The 19358-nt window shown below is 40.8% G+C and overlaps 2 protein-coding genes across 2 annotated transcripts in view; both read right to left on the reverse strand.

The window, feature by feature from the left end:
* The window catches only part of ASIC5 (acid sensing ion channel subunit family member 5), a 61560-nt gene extending 52576 nt beyond the window's left edge, over nt 1-8984 (reverse strand). Inside the window, exon 1 of the mRNA XM_073341440.1 lies at nt 8942-8984. Coding sequence (XP_073197541.1) covers nt 8942-8960 — 19 coding nt within the window. The 5' untranslated portion in view covers nt 8961-8984. The remainder of the gene's footprint in view (nt 1-8941) is intronic.
* On the reverse strand, nt 536-18634 carry CTSO (cathepsin O). The gene is made up of 8 exons (XM_073341442.1): nt 18291-18634; nt 15407-15515; nt 13374-13507; nt 10058-10225; nt 8942-9063; nt 5322-5485; nt 4705-4797; nt 536-2526 (listed from the first exon to the last, which is right to left on the reverse strand). The coding sequence occupies exons 1-8, from the start codon at nt 18471-18473 to the stop codon at nt 2492-2494; spliced, it is 1008 nt and encodes a 335-aa protein (XP_073197543.1). The 5' UTR covers nt 18474-18634; the 3' UTR covers nt 536-2491.
* Nucleotides 18635-19358: the final 724 nt, after the last annotated feature.

Here is a 19358-nt window from a genome sequence, read left to right on the forward strand (position 1 = left end):
GCTTACCTCCTGGGTAACACAGGCCATAGAACGTCCCCAAAATAATTCCGAGAGCATATCTGTTAGAAAAGCATCCAATATTGATTTTAAAATGGTCAGAGAGAGATAATCCACCACGACCCTCGGTAAGTAGTTTTAATGAATAATTACTCATTGTTAAAAAAATATGCCTTATTTCCTGTCAGAATTTGCCTCGCTTCAACGTCTAGCCATTGGATCATGTGATACCTTTCTCTGCTAGGTTGAACAGCCAAGTATTAAATATTTGTTCCTCTTATAAGTAAAGTAGATACTTATAGACTGTAGTCAAGTCACTCCTTAACCTTTTCTTTGCTAAGCCAGAATGACAAATGGAGCATAGCACTAACACAAACAGCAAATATTGTGAGACACAGGATAAACTGGGGAGAGTTAGCAAAACTGTAAGTAAACAGAAACAGCAGCCATTACTGGAACTTCATTACGCTTTTCTTATCCCTTTAGCATATTTCGAATATAAGAATAGGATATAAGTGAATGTTCAAAATTCTTTATTTAGAAAGAATATTGTTAAAACACATATTCAACATTGTAATTAGCAAACCTGTTCAAAGTGAACATAGAGCAAAATATTTGTAAAAATCTCTTCACAATTCAACTAAAAGTTACAAATCTGTTTTTATAAAAAAATAACTATTGATTCACAATTATTTCTGCACAGCAAAAACAAACTACCACAGACAAGAAAAACAAAAATTCACAAAAGTTACTAAATAAATATATGATACTGGAATGCTTTAAAATTCAGAAATGACATTGCTTTCTACTCTTATATTCTGCAGATCAAAAAATTCAATGTCTTTATAATCATGTTTCAGAGATTTCCTCTGACCAACACATGGGAGAAGGGCAGAGATAAATGGGTCTTGTACAGAAATGAATCCAGCAATCTGTGGCTAGTGGGATGATCTCTGCGATAAGCCAGTTAAAGGTACTGGTTGGGGAAATACAGAGAGAAAATGAGGTATCTCAGTAGCCATTCTTCATTCTCCTGCTAATAATTAGCGACAACTGATGATTAGCCCTGGAAGAGGATAGACTGTTAGAAGACAGATATTAATATGTAAAACACAAATTTAGTGAATTATAGGCATATTTTAGCCATGACAATCATAGTCTGACTTTCCCTTTTGCTTTGGCAGAAGTGTAATTAATGGAGGTAGAGAGGGGAGATTGAAGCAAGTGCTACTCCAACACTTTTTAAAGAATGAAATGGCCCATCTGCAACCTTACATGCAAAGAGAGGGTACAGCAGATATGCTTTTGTATCTCAGGTTGGTTATTGCAGTACCCCTAATTGGCTAAGTGCTCTCTGAACTAATAGGTAATCAAGTAAATGGGACTACAAGAACTATTAATCCATTCTGAATTCTCCAAAATGCCCTGGCACTTCCCCCCACAAATGTCCTGCCTTGAGGAGCATAAAAACTAGATTTAATAAGATATGAGAGGTGAGGGTCAAAGACACTCAAAGGGAGAGGGTGAGCAGAGATGAAGTTGCATGGTTACACAAGAAGGCATATATACATTTTGATGGTTCCATCACTGTGTGGTATGCTCTCTTTCCTTCCCCCTGCTTCTTTTAGCCTTCATAATACAAGTGAGCTGTTAGGAGAGATTATAATGTGGTTGCAACCTGCTTGTTTAGGTATATAATGCAGAGTGGCCCCTAAGAGGAGAGGCAGAGAAAGCAGAAGAAAGAGAGAAAGTCCATGCTGGTGCAAACAGCACCTGCTGTCAAACAAAGTTACAAGAAAAGCCAATCCAGGCACTTCAGAAAGTACAGGAGTGATAAAGAATTGTCATTTCACACAAGGTTTTTGAAAATAAAAGAGGAGGAAATGGATAGACACATCATGCTTCGCCTCATATTAAAGTGCCTTCAGACTGCACCCTGTCATACCGCTAGATTTCTGGATTGAAAACCTCCAGCAAACAACATTATCTCCTGTCATTTCTTCCCTTGTTCCATTTCATTCTGAACCAATTGTGACATTAGTGACATTCTAGGACTCACTGCCAGGATTTGTCAGTGGGTATTATTTGGGACCGAGAAACTTCCACTGCTCCATGCCTTCCATCTAGGGTTCCCATTTCAAATATTTCAATAGGCGTTGCGTAAAGCTCAAACTTCCAAACTGACCACCACAGTGTGACCCTTGTTTCATCTTTCTTTCTTTCTCAGAACAGAGGGTCAAGTGTATGGTATTCTGCAGAGTTGTCTGTGCAGCCCCACTCAGATTTAGGGGCAGAGACTCTGGAAGCTGAAGCATCTTCCTGAATTCTGGATGTGCCATGTCTGTAATGCCCAGCAGACCAACCCCTCATACAAAAATCATTTTTTAAAATTTTGAAGTAAAATATCTTCATATTGAAGAAGTGTAAATTTACAGAATCCTGGTATCTGCCAAATGACTACTAGCAGCGTGCGTTTTTGTTCGGCCAGTCGGTGTCAAACAAACACAGATGACACTGTGTCTGCTATACCTAGAAGAAGTAAAACACAAACTAGATGTTAAGTATTAAGAACGCATTTTTTTCAAACTAAACTTGCTGTCCCAAATAACCAACTGAAACTTAACCCCCCAAAGTCCTACTTCATGAGCCAGGATAGGTGAAATGCAAAGAAAAAGGAAACAAAATTAAATTGTTTTCCCTTTTACTCCTTTATATTGTATGAAAACAGCTACAGATCTCACCTCCCCAAATAAAATAAAAGAGTTCTCCTTTATTTTAACATTAGAGATCTTCGGTTCTTTTCTTAATGCAACTCTGGTGAACTTACAAAGTGTTAGCACAACTGGATGTTTAAATGTGAGCTGTAGTTTTCCTAGCCTAAGACTCAAAATCCTTTCCCTTTTCCCCTAAGGACTGGAAAAACTGCTGGTAAAATTTTACCATTCAGATGTGCTGCCATGTTTTAGGTCCTCCACAGATTACACAAGGCCCATCTAGAGAAATTTGTGTATACAGTATAGCATGTTTTCTGGAGCCCCACCCTCCCATTTTACCCCCATTTTATCCCAGTTACAGATGTTTGGGGGGCCCTACTACAATTGTCCCTCCTTTTCTACTCTCTTATTAGTGCTCCTAAATGTAGTGGACAGATAGGGTGAGTTAAACAGCCCTGTGTAGTGAGTGGTGGGCATGCCACATTTTCACCACCAAAAGCTCCAGGAAAAAAAGCGACTCAATAATCCTTCCCGATGATGCCCAGGGTACAGAAGTCCACACCCCTGTTCACACTCATTTCAACCCGCTTTGAGTAGCTGTACTTCTCCCAAAGGTGCACCAAAGAACAGTCCCTGAATTCTACCTAACTGCAACTGTGACAGGCTCTTGTCCAAAATGAGGAGGGTAGGAGATGGAAGGGAAAGCTTCTGCATCAATTGAAGAGCCTGTCACAATCTAGTCCTAAATCAGGAAGAACTGTCTAGTTCAAAAAAGAGAAATTAAGAACAGAGAAAAACTAAGATTAATAGATTCATAGAATTTCTACTGCTCCTCTATGTTGAATTTAGGGCACAGGCAATTTGGTTTTGTTTCTTTGCTGAGAAAGATGAAGAGACAAGTGGGTTAATGTGAGAATTATTGAATTAGTGAGCTTTAATTTTACTGATTGTTTTTTTGGTCCACCTCTACAGTTGGCTTGCTTTAGTTATCAAGACTCAAATCAACAGTGTTATCAGGTAGCTAGTTCATACAATAATAAATGAATATTATCAAATTTAAACAGCTAAATAAGGGCCCAATTTTCCTTCCAAGAGGGACTTGGTCCTAGGGCCTGATTCGTGTTGCCCTGATCTTTATGTAATCACATCAGCGGAAAGTGGGTGCAAAATGTTATTCAGGCTGATTTGATACTATTTTATACTTACTTTGCACTACTGTAATTGACTACCCAAGGTACTGAGCAATCGTGAATCAGGCCCTGTATGTGTAAAATATGGAAGGTAAGTCCAAAAAACTGACACATCTAACCTGAGACAGATTAACAAACCCAACATTGCATTAGTTGCTGTTAGGATTCCTGTACAAAAGGTAGTCAGACTAACTACTAATCCAATTATTGTAATCCGATGTGAGACCCTCATTTGGGAATAAGGGTCTGATCTCGTGAACTGCTGACGAGACTTCATCCCCTCACAGAATCAGACCCTAAAAAAGTTCAGAATAAAAATGGCAGATGGTCTTTGTCAGGAGACTTGGTGATGGGTAATTTAGGGACTATTGAAGGAAAACCTGCAGGCAAGAACCCTGCAATCTCTGCAGAATCACCGGGCTGCGCACAGGTATAAGAGTACATGGTTGCAGATTTGCTTGCAGGACTGAATCCTTGCATAATAAGGTTCTCCATGCCCATGTAATTTAACTAAACTAACATGTACTTTAACTTGTTATGCCTTAGAGCTTTAAATTTCCAAGGAGCTTTATGAATATTAACTGATTATTTAAATGTATGAATTAGTGCCACTAGCAAAGATTTTGTTTTATTTACGTGTTGTTTTTCACCTGCACTCATCTCGTCCTCTTTTCATAAATAAAGTGATTTTGTGTTTTTACAATCTGAACTTCTAGCTGAAGTGTTTTCCAGGTCCTTTCACATATATGGAAAAATATTGCCCAGTATGTGCCTTTACTGTTCAAACCAACTGTTTGACTTACCACAGACATTACTACCTATTTTAATATGGGCATAACCATCTATTCCCCATGTGTGTCCCCACGAGTTGCGTACAATCCAGTAAGGGATGCTACCTGTAAAAGGAGAGACATTTTCATAAATAATTACAGAAAACAGCAAATTTCGCAAACCTGATAAGTTAGACAATGCATTAAGAGTTTTATCAGTCCTTATAATTTTTCAGTTCATGGTGACTGGATGTAATGGTAGTGGAATTTACTATTAACAGTATAGCCAACAAGCAGATGTCATACTGCTGCTGGTATAGCAGAGCCTCATTCTTCAGGAACTAATATTGAAACCCTATACTTACATTATATACTAGACTGACAAAATTTATGCTAACCTGTATTCTTATTGCTATGTTGTCAGTGGGACTCTGCAAGGGTGCGGGGGGGAGGGGTCCGTCTGCATGGATCACATTGCAAGTACAGAGCCTATATGGGCTCAACGTTTAACTATTTTTGTTTTAAGATAGATAGCTTAAATATACTAATTTCTAACCACCTTTTTTTTTTTTATAAAAGATAAAATTATTCAGTGAAGCAGAATAAATATAAAAGCCACAGTTTTGTGACTCTAACTAATGAAATTTTACCTGTTCTATCAAAACCAGTGATAAGAACAGCATGATTTGCTTTTCCACTGGAGCAGTGATACTGTATGATCCCACCCAGATAATCCTGCCAGCTAACTGCATCTACTGTCACTGCCAAAGGTCCACAGTTAACAAGCTTCTTTAACATTTCATCTTCCTGGCCACTACGAAAAAGAGAAGAGTCATAATTCAAAACTGTTAGACTTTAATGTGTCAAAACAACTCCATGTCACTCAGCTGATTCTGTCCAATTTAATATTCAAATAACCAAGCTGTTTCCCGTCAAAGTTAAATATCACAGGTTTACATGTCAAGATGAAAACAGGATAAAGTAGGTGATACAAAGCAAAGAATCTGTTTGTATTAAAGAAATGATAATTAAGTAGATTTTGGGTACAATTGTAGGGGAACAGTAGGTACTATGTAACTGTGACTCTCCTCCTCCTCACTTAGAATGGCTTTTGACAATCCATAAAATATGTTAATACACTACAAAGAAAACTTTAATGAGTCCTTAATACGTTTTTTGAAGCTCAAAGTGACTACACCACAACTAAAGTGGGGCAAACCCAAGGAAGGGCAGCTCTGTGGGGGGTTTTTTTTGCGGGAGGGGGCAGGGGAAGGAAGGAAGGAAGGAGGTCAGAAACTGCTGTAAAAAAGGTGCTTTGTAGCAGTGACTCACATCCCGCCCCCTGGCCTGGAATGTGTATAAAGGTACAAAACCCGGGTGGAGACAGTCTCTTTGCTCCACACGGCAAGGAAGCCAGCACCCACCCTCCCAGCTACAGACTAGGGACCGAATGGCTAGGCAGCAGTTCTGCGGAAAAGGACCTAGGGGTGACAGTGGACGAGAAGCTGGATATGAGTCAGCAGTGTGCCCTTGTTGCCAAGAAGGCCAATAGCATTTTGGGATGTATAAGTAGGGGCATAGCGAGCAGATCGAGGGACGTGATCGTCCCCCTCTATTCGACATTGGTGAGGCCTCATCTGGAGTACTGTGTCCAGTTTTGGGCCCCACACTACAAGAAGGATGTGGATAAATTGGAGAGAGTCCAGCGAAGGGCAACAAAAATTATTAGGGGTCTGGAACACATGACTTATGAGGAGAGGCTGAGGGAACTGGGATTGTTTAGTCTGCGGAAGAGAAGAATGAGGGGGGATTTGATAGCTGCTTTCAACTACCTGAGAGGTAGTTCCAGAGAGGATGGTTCTAGACTATTCTCAGTGGTGGAAGAGGACAGGACAAGGAGTAATGGTCTCAAGTTGCAGTGGGGGAGGTTTAGGTTGGATATTAGGAAAAACTTTTTCACTAGGAGGGTGGTGAAACACTGGAATGCGTTGCCTAGGGAGGTGGTGGAATCTCTTTCCTTAGAAGTTTTTAAGGTCAGGCTTGACAAAGCCCTGGCTGGGATGATTTAATTGGGAATGGGTCCTGCTTTTGAGCAGGGGGTTGGACTAGATGACCTGAGGTCCCTTCCAACCCTTATATTCTATGATTCCCTTCCATAGTGGAGGCGAATGGCAGGCTGGGCTGGGCTGGCTCTGGGCTTTACACTAGTTGCCCCTTTTAAAGGGGGACGTGGAAGGAATTTTTCCTCAAACCACTACAATTGGCTTCGATAGAGTGTAGTTTTTTCACCTTCCCCACAACGGGTGTCAGGGAGGATGTTTTCTGGTGAGAAGAAAAGGTGGTAGGCCATATGTCAGAACTTATTCTGTAAGGTTGGGCAGATGTTCAATGCAGGTATTCCATAGGGAGGGCAGCCAGTGACCAGATAAATAGCCTGGTAAAGGACTTAAAAGGAGGTACTGGATAATGGAACAGAACGTGGGAGGGGGTTGGGGACTCCTATGACTGGTACAGCTGGGAGCCAACCCCCCACCCCATTCTCATAGCCCTTCTTAACCCTCTTACAAGGGTGGTGGGTGGTAAGGTCCAAGCCATAGGTCGGCTGGGGGACCTGGACGGAAACAAATGGGGGCTGGTGGAAGACACAGAGAATTGATTTGAACAAGCATGGATTTGCCTGCATTGTACACTTTATCTTCCGGGTAGTCCCAGACATCTATATAATAAAGTTGCAGCCTGATTAAAACCCACAACAAGTCTCCTGTCCTTCTTGCGGTATACCCAGATAACAGCTTTTCCCCCAAAGTGTAGGCTTTGGACAATTGGTCACCAAAGCTGTATTAGAATATGTATTAAGTATTACATTTTAGCTAACAAAACTGCAATTCTAATGAAATATAACTAAATGTTTTAGTGAAAGAAGGTATGCTGTACAACGAATGTGTTGGCTAACATCACTAGTCAATCATTAATGGGAATTTCTAAATTAGTTTGTCCACTTACACTTTTCTGTAGTTATTTTAAATGTATTGCTCTCAGAACACAAGCAGTTAAATCAAGTGATTAAGACCCTCTCACAATTCTTTTTTTACTGGAGTTATGCAATGGCCCTGAAATATTCTCAGCCACTCTAAGTATTATTAGTTTGGTTATTACCAAAATTATTCAACAATAAGCTACAGAATTACTTATTTTTAGCTTTCAGAGTGGTAGCCATGTTAGTCTGTATCACCAAAAGCAACGAGGAGTCCTTGTGGCACCTTAGAGACTAACAAATTTATTTGAGCACAAAAGCTTATGCCCCTATAACTTTGTTAGTCTCTAAGGTGCCACAAGGACTCCTTGTTTTTTATTTTTACCTGTTTGTGTCTGATTGTCAGCCTCCTGCTACTGGAATGATTTTTCATGTGGTGTTTCTGAAAGCAAATTGTATTCTAGTGACAATAATTGAAAAAAATTAGAAAGTCAACCTAGTGCAAAATTAAAAAGAAAACAAGTTGTCTTTACCAATTTCAGTCAACAGCAGTGTTTGCTCAAGTCACAGGCTGGAAAGTGAGGGATGTTTGCAGTGGAAAGGAATGCAAATATATATGGACTGAAGTAATCAAATGCTTGCTGATTTTTTTTTTCCGTGAAGTTTGATGACAGCACTAGAATCAACATGCATCCGACGAAGTGGGTATTCACCCACGAAAGCTTATGCTCCAATATGTCTGTTAGTCTATAAGGTGCCACAGGACTCTTTGCCGCTTTTACAGGTCCAGACTAACATGGTTACCCCTCTGATACTTAGCACTAGGATCCGTTGTTCATGAGGCATAGGTGACTTAACATTCAAAAAGTACTTGCATAAAATTGAAACCAAAGAGAGAATGCACTTTGACTTTTTAGGAGCTGAAAATTATTTTTACTATGATCCAGACCTGAAAAGAGCTCTGTGTTACTGAAAAGCTTGTCTCTCTCACCAACAGAAGTTGGTCCAGTAACACATATTACCTCACCCACCTTGTCTCTCTAATATCCTGGAACCAACATGGCTACAACAACTGCATTTTACTCTTACTGCGATTTAAAGGATCTGGACCACAAATGCCCAAATGAGTATGATTTTATATACGGCGGCAAGATTAACATATACCTGTATGACTGACTAATGCCATAAGTAAAAATAACCTTTGGCTTCCCAATGCAGTGAAGGCTCTGGCTTCACTTCATAGCCCATGGACACAGGGAAGAGGTACAGCAAATAAAAAGAATCAATAGTGGTTACCTGAAGTCATAAGCAGCATAATCTGTGATTGAAACTCCAAAATCAGAGGGCTGGAAATAATGGCACAGTCCAGTTTGAGCTTTAAAAGTGTATTCAGAATCTTTCACCAATTTTACTTGTGTCTGCAAGAAGATATATTAATGAATGTTTGGTGCTAAAGAGGGTATAAAAGCTGGTCTCTTGAGTAATCTCCTGGCATTGCAGAATTCCAAGTGGTGTGGAGCCTGTGCATTCATGCACACTAACCCCCTACAGAAGTTTTAAGAACCACTGAAACCTCATGAGTACCTCTGTAAAATATTGTATTCACAAACAATTCATCTTATATGGCCAAAACCTCAAGCCAGCATCTGAACAGCTGGGGCTGGGCTGGCAGGGGAGAACTCAGGGAGGAATCCTTCTTCTCCAGCCACAGTGCAGCTGTGAACCTTCTACACAGGCTACTTCCACCTACTGGCTAATGAAACACCCTCTGTATGCCTTGTATGCCTTTGGTGGAAGGAAGAGGACCTATGCAGCAATGTTTCTATCCATTTCAGCTTCCTGAGCTGCCATGCAAGGAGTCCTGCAAGAATGGGGATGTGCACCCCATATAACAAAAAATTAAATTAGTCATCTGGAGTTGTTACTATCCTGACTCACATCCACCTTATTCCTCAGGAAGGGAGAGCTCTTTAAATAGAATACTTTGGCATGTAAATCCATATTATGACAGTTAAATAAATGGCTTATTTTACAGTGGCATGGAGTGCCTGCCCCTTCTGTTTGTCTGAATGGGAGCTTAGGTTCTTAACACCACTGAAAATCAGGCCCTAAAATTCATGGTGAATTGAAATTAAGATGCTGTTGAATTCCAGATGCTGTTTTGCTCATAGTGGATCCCTGAGGGCTGATCTGTTGCATTCATAAGCAATGAATTTAAATCTTCCAACTTATACACAGTTCAAACTTTAGGTACTCTGGATTCCATGTGGAACTAACTAGGTCCCAATAACTTAGACATGTTGTAATCCATGCACATTTTGTGCTATCTGCTGTTTTTTATTTTTTTTTTATAAAATACATTAGTATGGAAATCTCTAAGGAACAGTTTAAGATTTATGAAAAGACTCAGACCTGATTCAGCCAGCTGAGAGCACCAACAGTAGAGCCACCATGGCAGCCGTAATTGTTGTATGAACAGTCAATGACCTGTTGTACACTGAGTTCTTCCAGATTATTCCCTTTGATTGCATAGGCAGATTCTATTCCACCCACAATGCTGAAAGCCCAGCAGCCTCCACACTGGGGGGGGAAAAAATCCAATATTTGTCATTGAACAGTTTTCTGCCTATAACTGCTAAACAAAAAACAAAAAAAGAAAAGGAAGTAGCTTAAATAGAGTATGTTTCTTCTTATTGTTTTAATTATTGCAGCATCAGACAAAAATCACAGTAAACAGTGTCTTCTTGTATCCAGTATCATGTTTTAAAATTAAACTTAGCCTTTTTACTATTTCTTATAGAACAATGAATTTTCTTCTGTACTCCTCCATGATTTAGCATTCCTAATTTCCTGTTCTAAGAACTCTTTCTATACTCCTCTCCAATTTATCCTTACTAACACTAACATGATCTCTTCAGTATACAGACCCTAAACCACTCTCTGTCCTGTGAATAATATTCTCCTAATCTGGGTTTTGACTCTTTTGTTATACTGGAACTTTTTTTTTTTTACCAAATAATTTTGTTTTGTTTAGAACTAGATGGAATTTTTTAAAATTAACATGATGTAATTAATAAGGATATATCTAGTCTATTTTCAACAGTTATGTTTAAATAATGCTTGCTACAGAAAGTTGATATGTCTAATTTATATTTTGAAAAGCAACAATTAGGTGAAAGAATGAAACGACAACACATAAAGGGTCAGGCACAAGGCATAAATGATTGGAGGAGCATGATTTAGGGTATGTCTGCATCACAATAAAACACCCATTGCTGGTCCAGATCAGCTGACTTAGGCTCACGGGGCTTGAGGGCTCTAAAATTGTAGAGCAGATGTCCAGGCTTGGACTGGAGCCTGGGCTGTGAGACCTTCCCCAAGCATGGGTTCCCAGAGCCCACACTCCAGCCCAAGCCCGGACATCCATACTGCAGTTTTATAGCTCCGCAGCCCAAGACCCAAGAGCCTGGGTCAGCTGACCTGGGTCAGCTACGGGTGTTTTATTGCAGTGCAGACATACCCAAAGGGACTATTATACTATGAAGAGTCAAAAGAGAGAATAATACTGGGCCAGGTTCTCAGCTTTATACAAGTTACAGTTAATGCAGCAGTGAACGAGGGGCATCAGAGAATGAATAATGACTCCCTGATTCTCCTCCTGGTCTTCGGTGCAGGTTAGAGCAGCCTAGTGTTTGCTTCAGCAGGCTACTGTAACTAGGTTGAGATAGCTGGAACCAACTTTGCTATGGCTACCCTTCTGCCTGCCACTGATATGTCCCTGCCTGCTCCCAACAGACTACCTGTAGGGTTTGTGGAAAGGGAGGCACTGGAATTGAATTCTACATCCCTTGGAGACTTCCCCACACTGAGGGAATTCCTAGCAGAGAGTCTGTTTAGCTATAGTTAACTAGTTAACATAGCAATAGCCTCTCACTTTTGAGCTACTAATAGAAACAAATAACAAGGCTGGGTAGTAAATTTGTCTCATTCTGTTTAGAAAAATACAAAGGCTTGAACATGTAAGTCTGGGGGTGTAAATAGTTTTAGTCAATCAGACTGGAGATTTAAAAACCATAGATGTATCAAGTGTATACTATTATATAACTCTATAGCTTGTAGACATTTTAACTGACCTCTACACAGGTAAAGGTACTCAATTATAATGTATATGGGAATAATTCCTTTCCTTATACTGGTGTAATTTAAAAATCAGTACACAAGCAAACCATATACTATATCAAGGTATTTTTGTTCTGATCATACATTAAAAAGTAATGTTTGTTGCCTATAATCAAAGGAGTTTAGAAGTCCTTTATATATTCCAAGAAACTTCATTATGCTGTAAAATCTAGCTAATTAGAGCTTTGTCTTATCAATCATAGAATATCTGGGTTGGGAGGGACCTCAGGAGGTCATCTAGTCCAACGCCCTGCTCAAAGCAGGACCTTTTACATACCTTTTTCAATACTTTTATATCAGTTGGATTTCTTCTTTTTAATGAATTTAGACATTTATTGGGTTTATGTTGTTATTTTTTTCAGACAAGCCCTCCCATGCACTTGTGAAAACAAACTGTTTAAATCTCAAGAGGCTTTCCTGTTGCATGTCAGCACTGCATTCAAAGAACTGCTCTTGAGTCAGTAACACATAAAGTGTATAGTAGAACTGATCTCAAAATCAGAATTTCCATCCCAATTTGGGACAAAAGTCAAAATATTGACATTTTTCAGAGAACAGAGAGTTCTGAAAAATTTGGATTTAGAAGCATTTAAGTGTTTTGTTTTGATACTTTTTATTGAAACAAAATATTCCAACACTCCCAAATCAAAAACATTTAATTTCAGTTTTTCACAGCAAATCAAAACATTTCATTTTAACTGAGTTCATCACTGAGCTGTGTCCATCTGAGCTACAGGAGCATGTCAGGGTTAGGGTACCTCAGGACCCAACTGCTCTTTGTGGGATGGACTCCCTGGTCATGTTTTGATTTAGGGTGACCAACTTGAAATAAAATATTTTGTTTAGATTTTCTCAAAGGAAAATAAAAAATGTTGGCAACATTAACATTTTCTCCACAGAAAATTTTGGTTTTGCAGAAGACACATTTTTCTACGAAAAACCATTAGACAGAAAATTTCCAATTAGCTCCAGTATATAGATACATGGTAGTCACATTATTTAATACAATTAAGGCAGCTCCAGATATTCATTGTCATTGTTTTGGGAAATGATCCCTGTCATTTATATATCTGTATATCCCCTTCTGATCTCTGTGATCATAATGCCCTTTTAAATGAAATTTTAAGCTTAACAGTGCCTTTCATCTAAAAGGATCCTAAAATAGAGTACATAAAAATGATAACATCCACCACTGAAATGCAGCCATTTCTGAGGACGAATAAACTGATTTTTAGCAGAGCACAGCAACATTAGTGTACAGCAAACAAACAGACACTACGTGTGAGTTTTACGTAGGCAAAATATAATCTCTATAATCTGAATTTGAACGGGACCCTTAGATTAAGCCTTCCTCCAGTGAATGCCACTCTACAAATTAATCAGACAATGATGTACGCTGAAATGTATCATATGCCATGTAGAACTCCTTTTCAAGCCTGAGCATGCCACCAGGAGCAGTCCAGGTAGGAGACATTTATTAATCCTAATCCATAATATGTGCAACAATAAAATACTGAATGTTAGGAAGAAAAGAAAATCCAGAGCTTACTGTTTGCTGATTTCTCACTTGGGTGACAACATTCTTGTCCCTCCAGTCAAACTTTGTTGGTAACAGTGTTTCCTTTCTCTTCAGCACTTCTGTGTATCTGGGAACTCTGTAAGGTGTGCTTCTTAAATAAATAGCTAAACACAGACATACAAACAATTTTTAAGGTGTAATAGTTTGTGTAACATTACAGAAAGAACACTGGAAAGTTATTAAAATCTGTTTGTGAGCTTTAGTTTTGAGTACCATACAGCATTTTAAATTCTTTTCAAATATATAAAGATAAAATTCAAGTAATCCAAAACAATTACTATATTCTAGATCTATTTTAAAATAAACTGTATTCCTAGCAAAAGGGATACCTCTGGAATTTGAGTGTGGGCCTATCTATTAGGGGATTCTATTAGAGCTGGTCAAAAAATTGGACAAAAATTGATTTTTGGAAAACAACCTGAATTTTTTCACTTTTAAATTTTTCACAAAATTTGTTATTTTTCATTTTCGTGGAAAAAATCCCATGCATTCTTAATTTTTCCCTTCGCTCCTCCCCACCCACTGGAAAAAGGAGGGAGGGAATAAAAACAATCAATAAGCACTGAAAAACAAATGCCTGTCAAATGAAAAATTTCGTTAAAATGTTCATTGCAAGTGAAACCTCATCCTTCAGCAAAAATATTTTTGATCTGTTCTAGATCTTACTAGCCTGTGCCAGTGTCTATTTCACTCATCATTTCAGTCTAGGCCATCGTTTTTCCTTCCAAAAGGCTGATGGATTGAAAAACAGCCCACGAATTTCAATAGATAAACCCACCAATATTTTGGCCATCACAGATATCTAATTGCAAACAAGTACAGCTGTGGCAGGCAAAGTTTTTTCCAGTTTAGATGATGCACAGTTTTCAGTTCCATAAAGTGATGAAGAAAAGCTTCAAAGGGGAAGGATTTAACCCCAAAAGTGTATAACATATACATTTATGAATGCAATAGGCAATAGCCACCTAAGCCACACATTTATCCAGGCTTAGTGGACTGGGACTCAGGAGATGTGGGTTCTATTCCCGGCTGCGCCACTGGCCTGCTGGGTGACATTTGACAAATCACCTTGCCGCTCTGTGCCTCAGTTTCCCCATCTGAAAAATGGGGATAAGGACAGCTAATGATTAAAAGTACTGCAGAAGAGCTAGGCCTTATTACTGTGCTATAAACAGATAACAGTCAAGAAAGTTTAAGATTTAGGGCAAAAGAAGACTGATTTTTTAAAAAGTCATGGGCATTAATTTTACTTTTTTGTATCAGATTTTGTAAAATTGCTTCTTTGTATGTCTGTACATAAAACCATACTCTATGACTCTCCACCTGAAGTATAGTTTTATTTGTGTGGTGGTGCTTGATAGAGGTTTGGTGGGTTGGCAATGGACCTTTCATCCAAACCTCTTTCACGGATTGGCAATTCCATTGTGTCACCAGTGTGGTCAGATCCAAAGCCCACTGATGTCAGTGGTAGTCTTTCCCTTTACTTCAGTGAGCTTTGGATCAGGCACTGAATTGGAAAGTCAGTCCTACAAAGCCTAAAAATGATTTAACACAGCTAGACCAACATATATAGCAAACGTGTGTGTTTCCTTAAGGACCATCACAATGCAGAAGTATTTTCAGTCAATCTTTGAGAACACCTAGATGTTTTCTCACACAGCATAAAAGCGGTTCAGCACACTTCTTTTAATACTTCGTGTGTAACAGATCAGCCTTTCAACTTGATGGCTGTAGCTAAAGGACCTTCTTAACACCAACAGAAAGAAACAGACAACAGTTTGGTTTCTGAATCAGGTTCAAGTTCTGTGGCAATCCAACCTTGCGAACCCAAGCGAGCACTGCTGTAGCATTCAGAAATACTTACAGAGACTTTAATCAGTACTAAATATAGTTAACTGTTTGCTAATTTGAAACAATTTGTTAATATGACAAGAAGAGGGGAGGGCAAGAATTACAGAGCAAAATAATAAAAATATGAGATTAGCAGCATGTTAGTTCTTTACCTTTAAAATCTTCAGGAAACAAGTGAGAAAACTGATTTATTCCATAAAAAGCAGTCATGTTGTCACCTGATGATAAAGAATTCAAACGCCTAATTCTTTTAATACTTTCCTAGAAAAGAAAATTACAAATTCCTGAATTTCTATTCATTTAAGAAATTTAACCATCTTTGCAGGGCTTGTAGCGTTTACCCAACATCTACATGTCTGAGTACTAAGCATATTAACCAAGGGCTAATATGAAACCACAAGTGCTTGCAGAATTTAGGGACAAAAACTTTGTGTCATCTTTATTATGTGTTGTATTTAGTTGTAACATTCTCTATCAACTTTCTGTGTTTTAAACTGTCTCTTACTTTTGTTGTAGCTTCTTTCCATTCTTGGCTTCACTTTACCTTTTCTTTTCTCTATAGAGCACAGTATATCTTTTCCTCTGCTGTCTTTGGTGTCTCATTTCTTCTTTTCCTTCTCTCTACCTAAAATCCTTACATCTTTTTTTCCTTTCTCTATATCACATACCACTTTCTCTTTTATTCTCTCCTCCCATATATAATTTTTCTCTTCTTCCACTACCCCTTCCCTCTCTCTAAGTATAGGTTCACAAATAGATATTTAGAATACTTTGCAAACTTTATTTTGGGTCAAGCAAATATGGCCATTCTGAAAAACAGAAGATGTAAGTTATCTGGTACTGGGATTGCTGATGTTCTTTGTTTTGTTTATGATTAGTGGTTGTATGCCTTTGTTTGGAGTTTAGATATTATACTCTATATATGATTTGGCTCAATTTATTCAGCTATGGGCTATTGGAAATGCATTTTCCAATATTATGATGGGCAATTGTTTTTGAAGTTGTAATTTTTTTCTTGTTTCTAACACATTTTATGTACTGATTGTATCTCTCTCTCATACGCACAAACACACTCACTCTCTCTCTCTCTCCTAAGAGGTTTCAGAGTAGCAGCCGTGTTAGTCTGTATCCGCAAAAAGCAAAGGAGTACTTGTGGCACCTTAGAGACTAACAAATATATTTGAAAATAAGCTTTTGTGAGCTACAGCTCACTTCATCGGATGCATGCTTCTTCTAACTTATCCCATCAATTCCTCATCTCTCCCCTGCCCACTCCCACTTACACATCCAACCACCAAAAACGCCACCATCATCATCTGACAGAGAACTGGGCAAACTCAGGGTTTTTTGTTAGATCAAGGCTGACACCTTATGGGGAAATTGAAAAGTACAGATAGTAGTTTGGGGAAATCTTTCCTCCAAACAGAGCCAGGTTTTGTGGCCCAGGAAATCCATTGCTATGCCTCTACTCTTATTTTGAAAGAAGATTTCAGTTTTCATTTTCTTTAAAATGTCAATGCAAACTTTAGTACACAGTGGTGAATGAGGCCCAACGTGTTTTCAATCCTCTGACTAAATATCCTTTTCTTCCTGAATTGATCCATTTGTAATCACTTGTCACTTGCAATGTTACAGTTCCACTCATTCTCAAAAAGAAAAGGAGTACTTGTGGCACCTTAGAGACTAACCAATTTATTCTCAGTCATCCGTAAAATTCCTGGGGGAAAAACAAGGTAGACAAGACAAGATAGGTCTGATTCTCCACTATGTTTTCCCTGGTGTTATCTATTTATATCCCTGCAAAGAATGCAGAAGCCATAACCATTCTGATTTGCTGATATTTCACACCCACTTAACACCTTTGTAAATCATTACACAAGGTGCAAGACAGTGCAGAATAAGGCATATATTTAATGTGAAAATTCAGGCATCAATTTAAATACAAATCTTAATTCTTTCTTTAATACATCTAAAAGCAAAAAACCACAATTCCCTCCTTTTCCATATTACCTTTAAAAGATGTGTGAGGCACATAAGACTTGTTCCCATTTCACCACATACTACATAATCCCCCCACCACACAACACTGATTGAAATTTACATATACTGCTTCCTGTCAGCTATAGGATCAAGAATGGCCATATATTCACGATGGTGGGGGAATGTTTTAGCAGCAGTTTACGACCATGCAAAGGGACAGCTTTGGGAGCTGAGGTGGGGAGAGGGCAGTAGGTGGCAGATATGGAGGCTGAGCAGCAGGCAGGAGGGCTGGGTGGCGTGTATGGAGGCTGAGCAGCCAAAAGGCAGGGTGGGTGGTGAGTATGGAGGCTGAGTGATTGGCAGGCAAGAGATCTAGGTGGCACCTATGGAGGCTGAGTGGCAGGCTGGGGGGTACTATGGAGACTGGGTGGCTGGCAGGCTGGAGGGATGGGTGACTGGGTGGCAGGAGTGCCTGGCAGGTGTGGAGGCTGAGTGGCAGGCCGGGGAGTAGCAGCTATGGAGACGTGGTGGCTGGCAGGCAGGTGTGGAGGGTTAGCGGCCAGCCAGAGGGGCGGGTGACCGGAGTGGAGGCTGGGCAGTCGGCTGGCAGGAGGGGTGGATCATGGATGGCAGGTGTGGAGGCTGTGCAGCGGGCAGGACTGGTGGTGGGTATGGAGGCAAAGGGGGCTGGCTGGCCGGCCGGCCGGCCGGCAGGAAGGGTTGATGGCGAGTATGGGGGAAGAGCTGCCAGCCACGTGTGGGTGGGTGGCACATAGTGGGCCCTCTTCCTGACCCGTTCTGCCACGCAGAGGCAGTGGGTGGGAGGCCCCGGGCAGGGTAGGGGGGCGGGGCAGGGCAGGGCGGCTGGCTCTGGGGAGGTACACGGGCAGGGTGGGTGGGTTGCAGGCAGGGAGGCGCCGGGGGTGGCAGGGTGCAGGACGGGGAGCTGCCGGCAGAGACGGGGCGGGCCTGCGGCCGGAGAGGCAGAAGCCGACCTAACCCCCTTCCTTAGCGCCCCCCTCCCCCCGGGGGAGCGCAGGAGCAGTCGGTACCTACCCGCAGGGCGGCCTCCTCCCGCCCATCCCCGCCGCCCCAGCGAGCCCGGGTGAGGTTCCGGAAACCGGGCAACTCCGTGCGGCCGCCGCTGCTCCCCTCTGGCTGGGTCCCCGCGGGGCGCGGGGAGGAGCCGCCCCCGCCGGCGAGCAGGCGGCACAAGAGCCAGAGCCCCAGCAGCTTCATGGAGCCCGGGGCTGCTCGCCGCGCCAGCACCCGGGGGTCTAGTTTCCCTTTCACTTTCCGGGCTCCGGCGGCTCCGGCTCCTCCTGTCCCGGCGGCGGCAGTGTGTGCAGCGCGCCGCTAGGAGCGCGCCTCACTGGAGCCACCCTCCCCGGAGCCACCCTCCCCCCGGCTTTCGTCCGACTGATACTTTCACCAGGCGTCTGCAGCCTCCCGCTCCCTGCTGTAGGAAGGGACAACTAACGTCATGCTTCGGGCCTTAATCCAGCCGCTACCTCCTAGGGGTGAGACTCTCCCGTGGGCAGATTATCACACATCTTCCTATTGGCGGGTTTTCACAGCTTTTCCCAAGGCCATTGTTGGAGACAAGATACTGAGCAAGTTGCTGCACTATGGGGCTGAGCCAGTCTGGCAAGTCCTATGTTCCTAAATAGGCCCTCATCTTTCCTGACTACTTTAAAATAGCTTTAGGATTTCCAGCACAATTGTGGTTGGCCCTTGAACGGTTTTGTCTTGTCCAAACAGCTTTTTCTGTTTGTTTGGGTTTTTGTTTTTCCTGGTTATCTTGGGTTGTCACTTAATCCTGCAAACAGTTATAGGCATGTTTAACATTAAGGACTTCAGTCCCATTAAGTTCAATGAGACTAGTCAGGAGTTTAAAGTTAAGCATGTGGGTATGTGTTTGCAGGAGTGGTGCCTATGAATGTTTACACTCTGAGTGTATGTGAAGAGGACAAAAATCCTTTTGTAAATTTCTATCACTTAAGCTCTAGCAAGTGAAGGTTTTATTTATAAATAAGTAATACATTTACATGATTACATTTATTGCATTGCTTTCCAGCTGGTTTGATTTCTTAAACATTTCTGCTCCTTCCCTCATGTATTTGT

This window comes from Lepidochelys kempii, chromosome 4, assembly GCF_965140265.1.
Source record: "Lepidochelys kempii isolate rLepKem1 chromosome 4, rLepKem1.hap2, whole genome shotgun sequence".
In the NCBI taxonomy this organism is placed as follows: Eukaryota; Metazoa; Chordata; order Testudines; family Cheloniidae; genus Lepidochelys; species Lepidochelys kempii.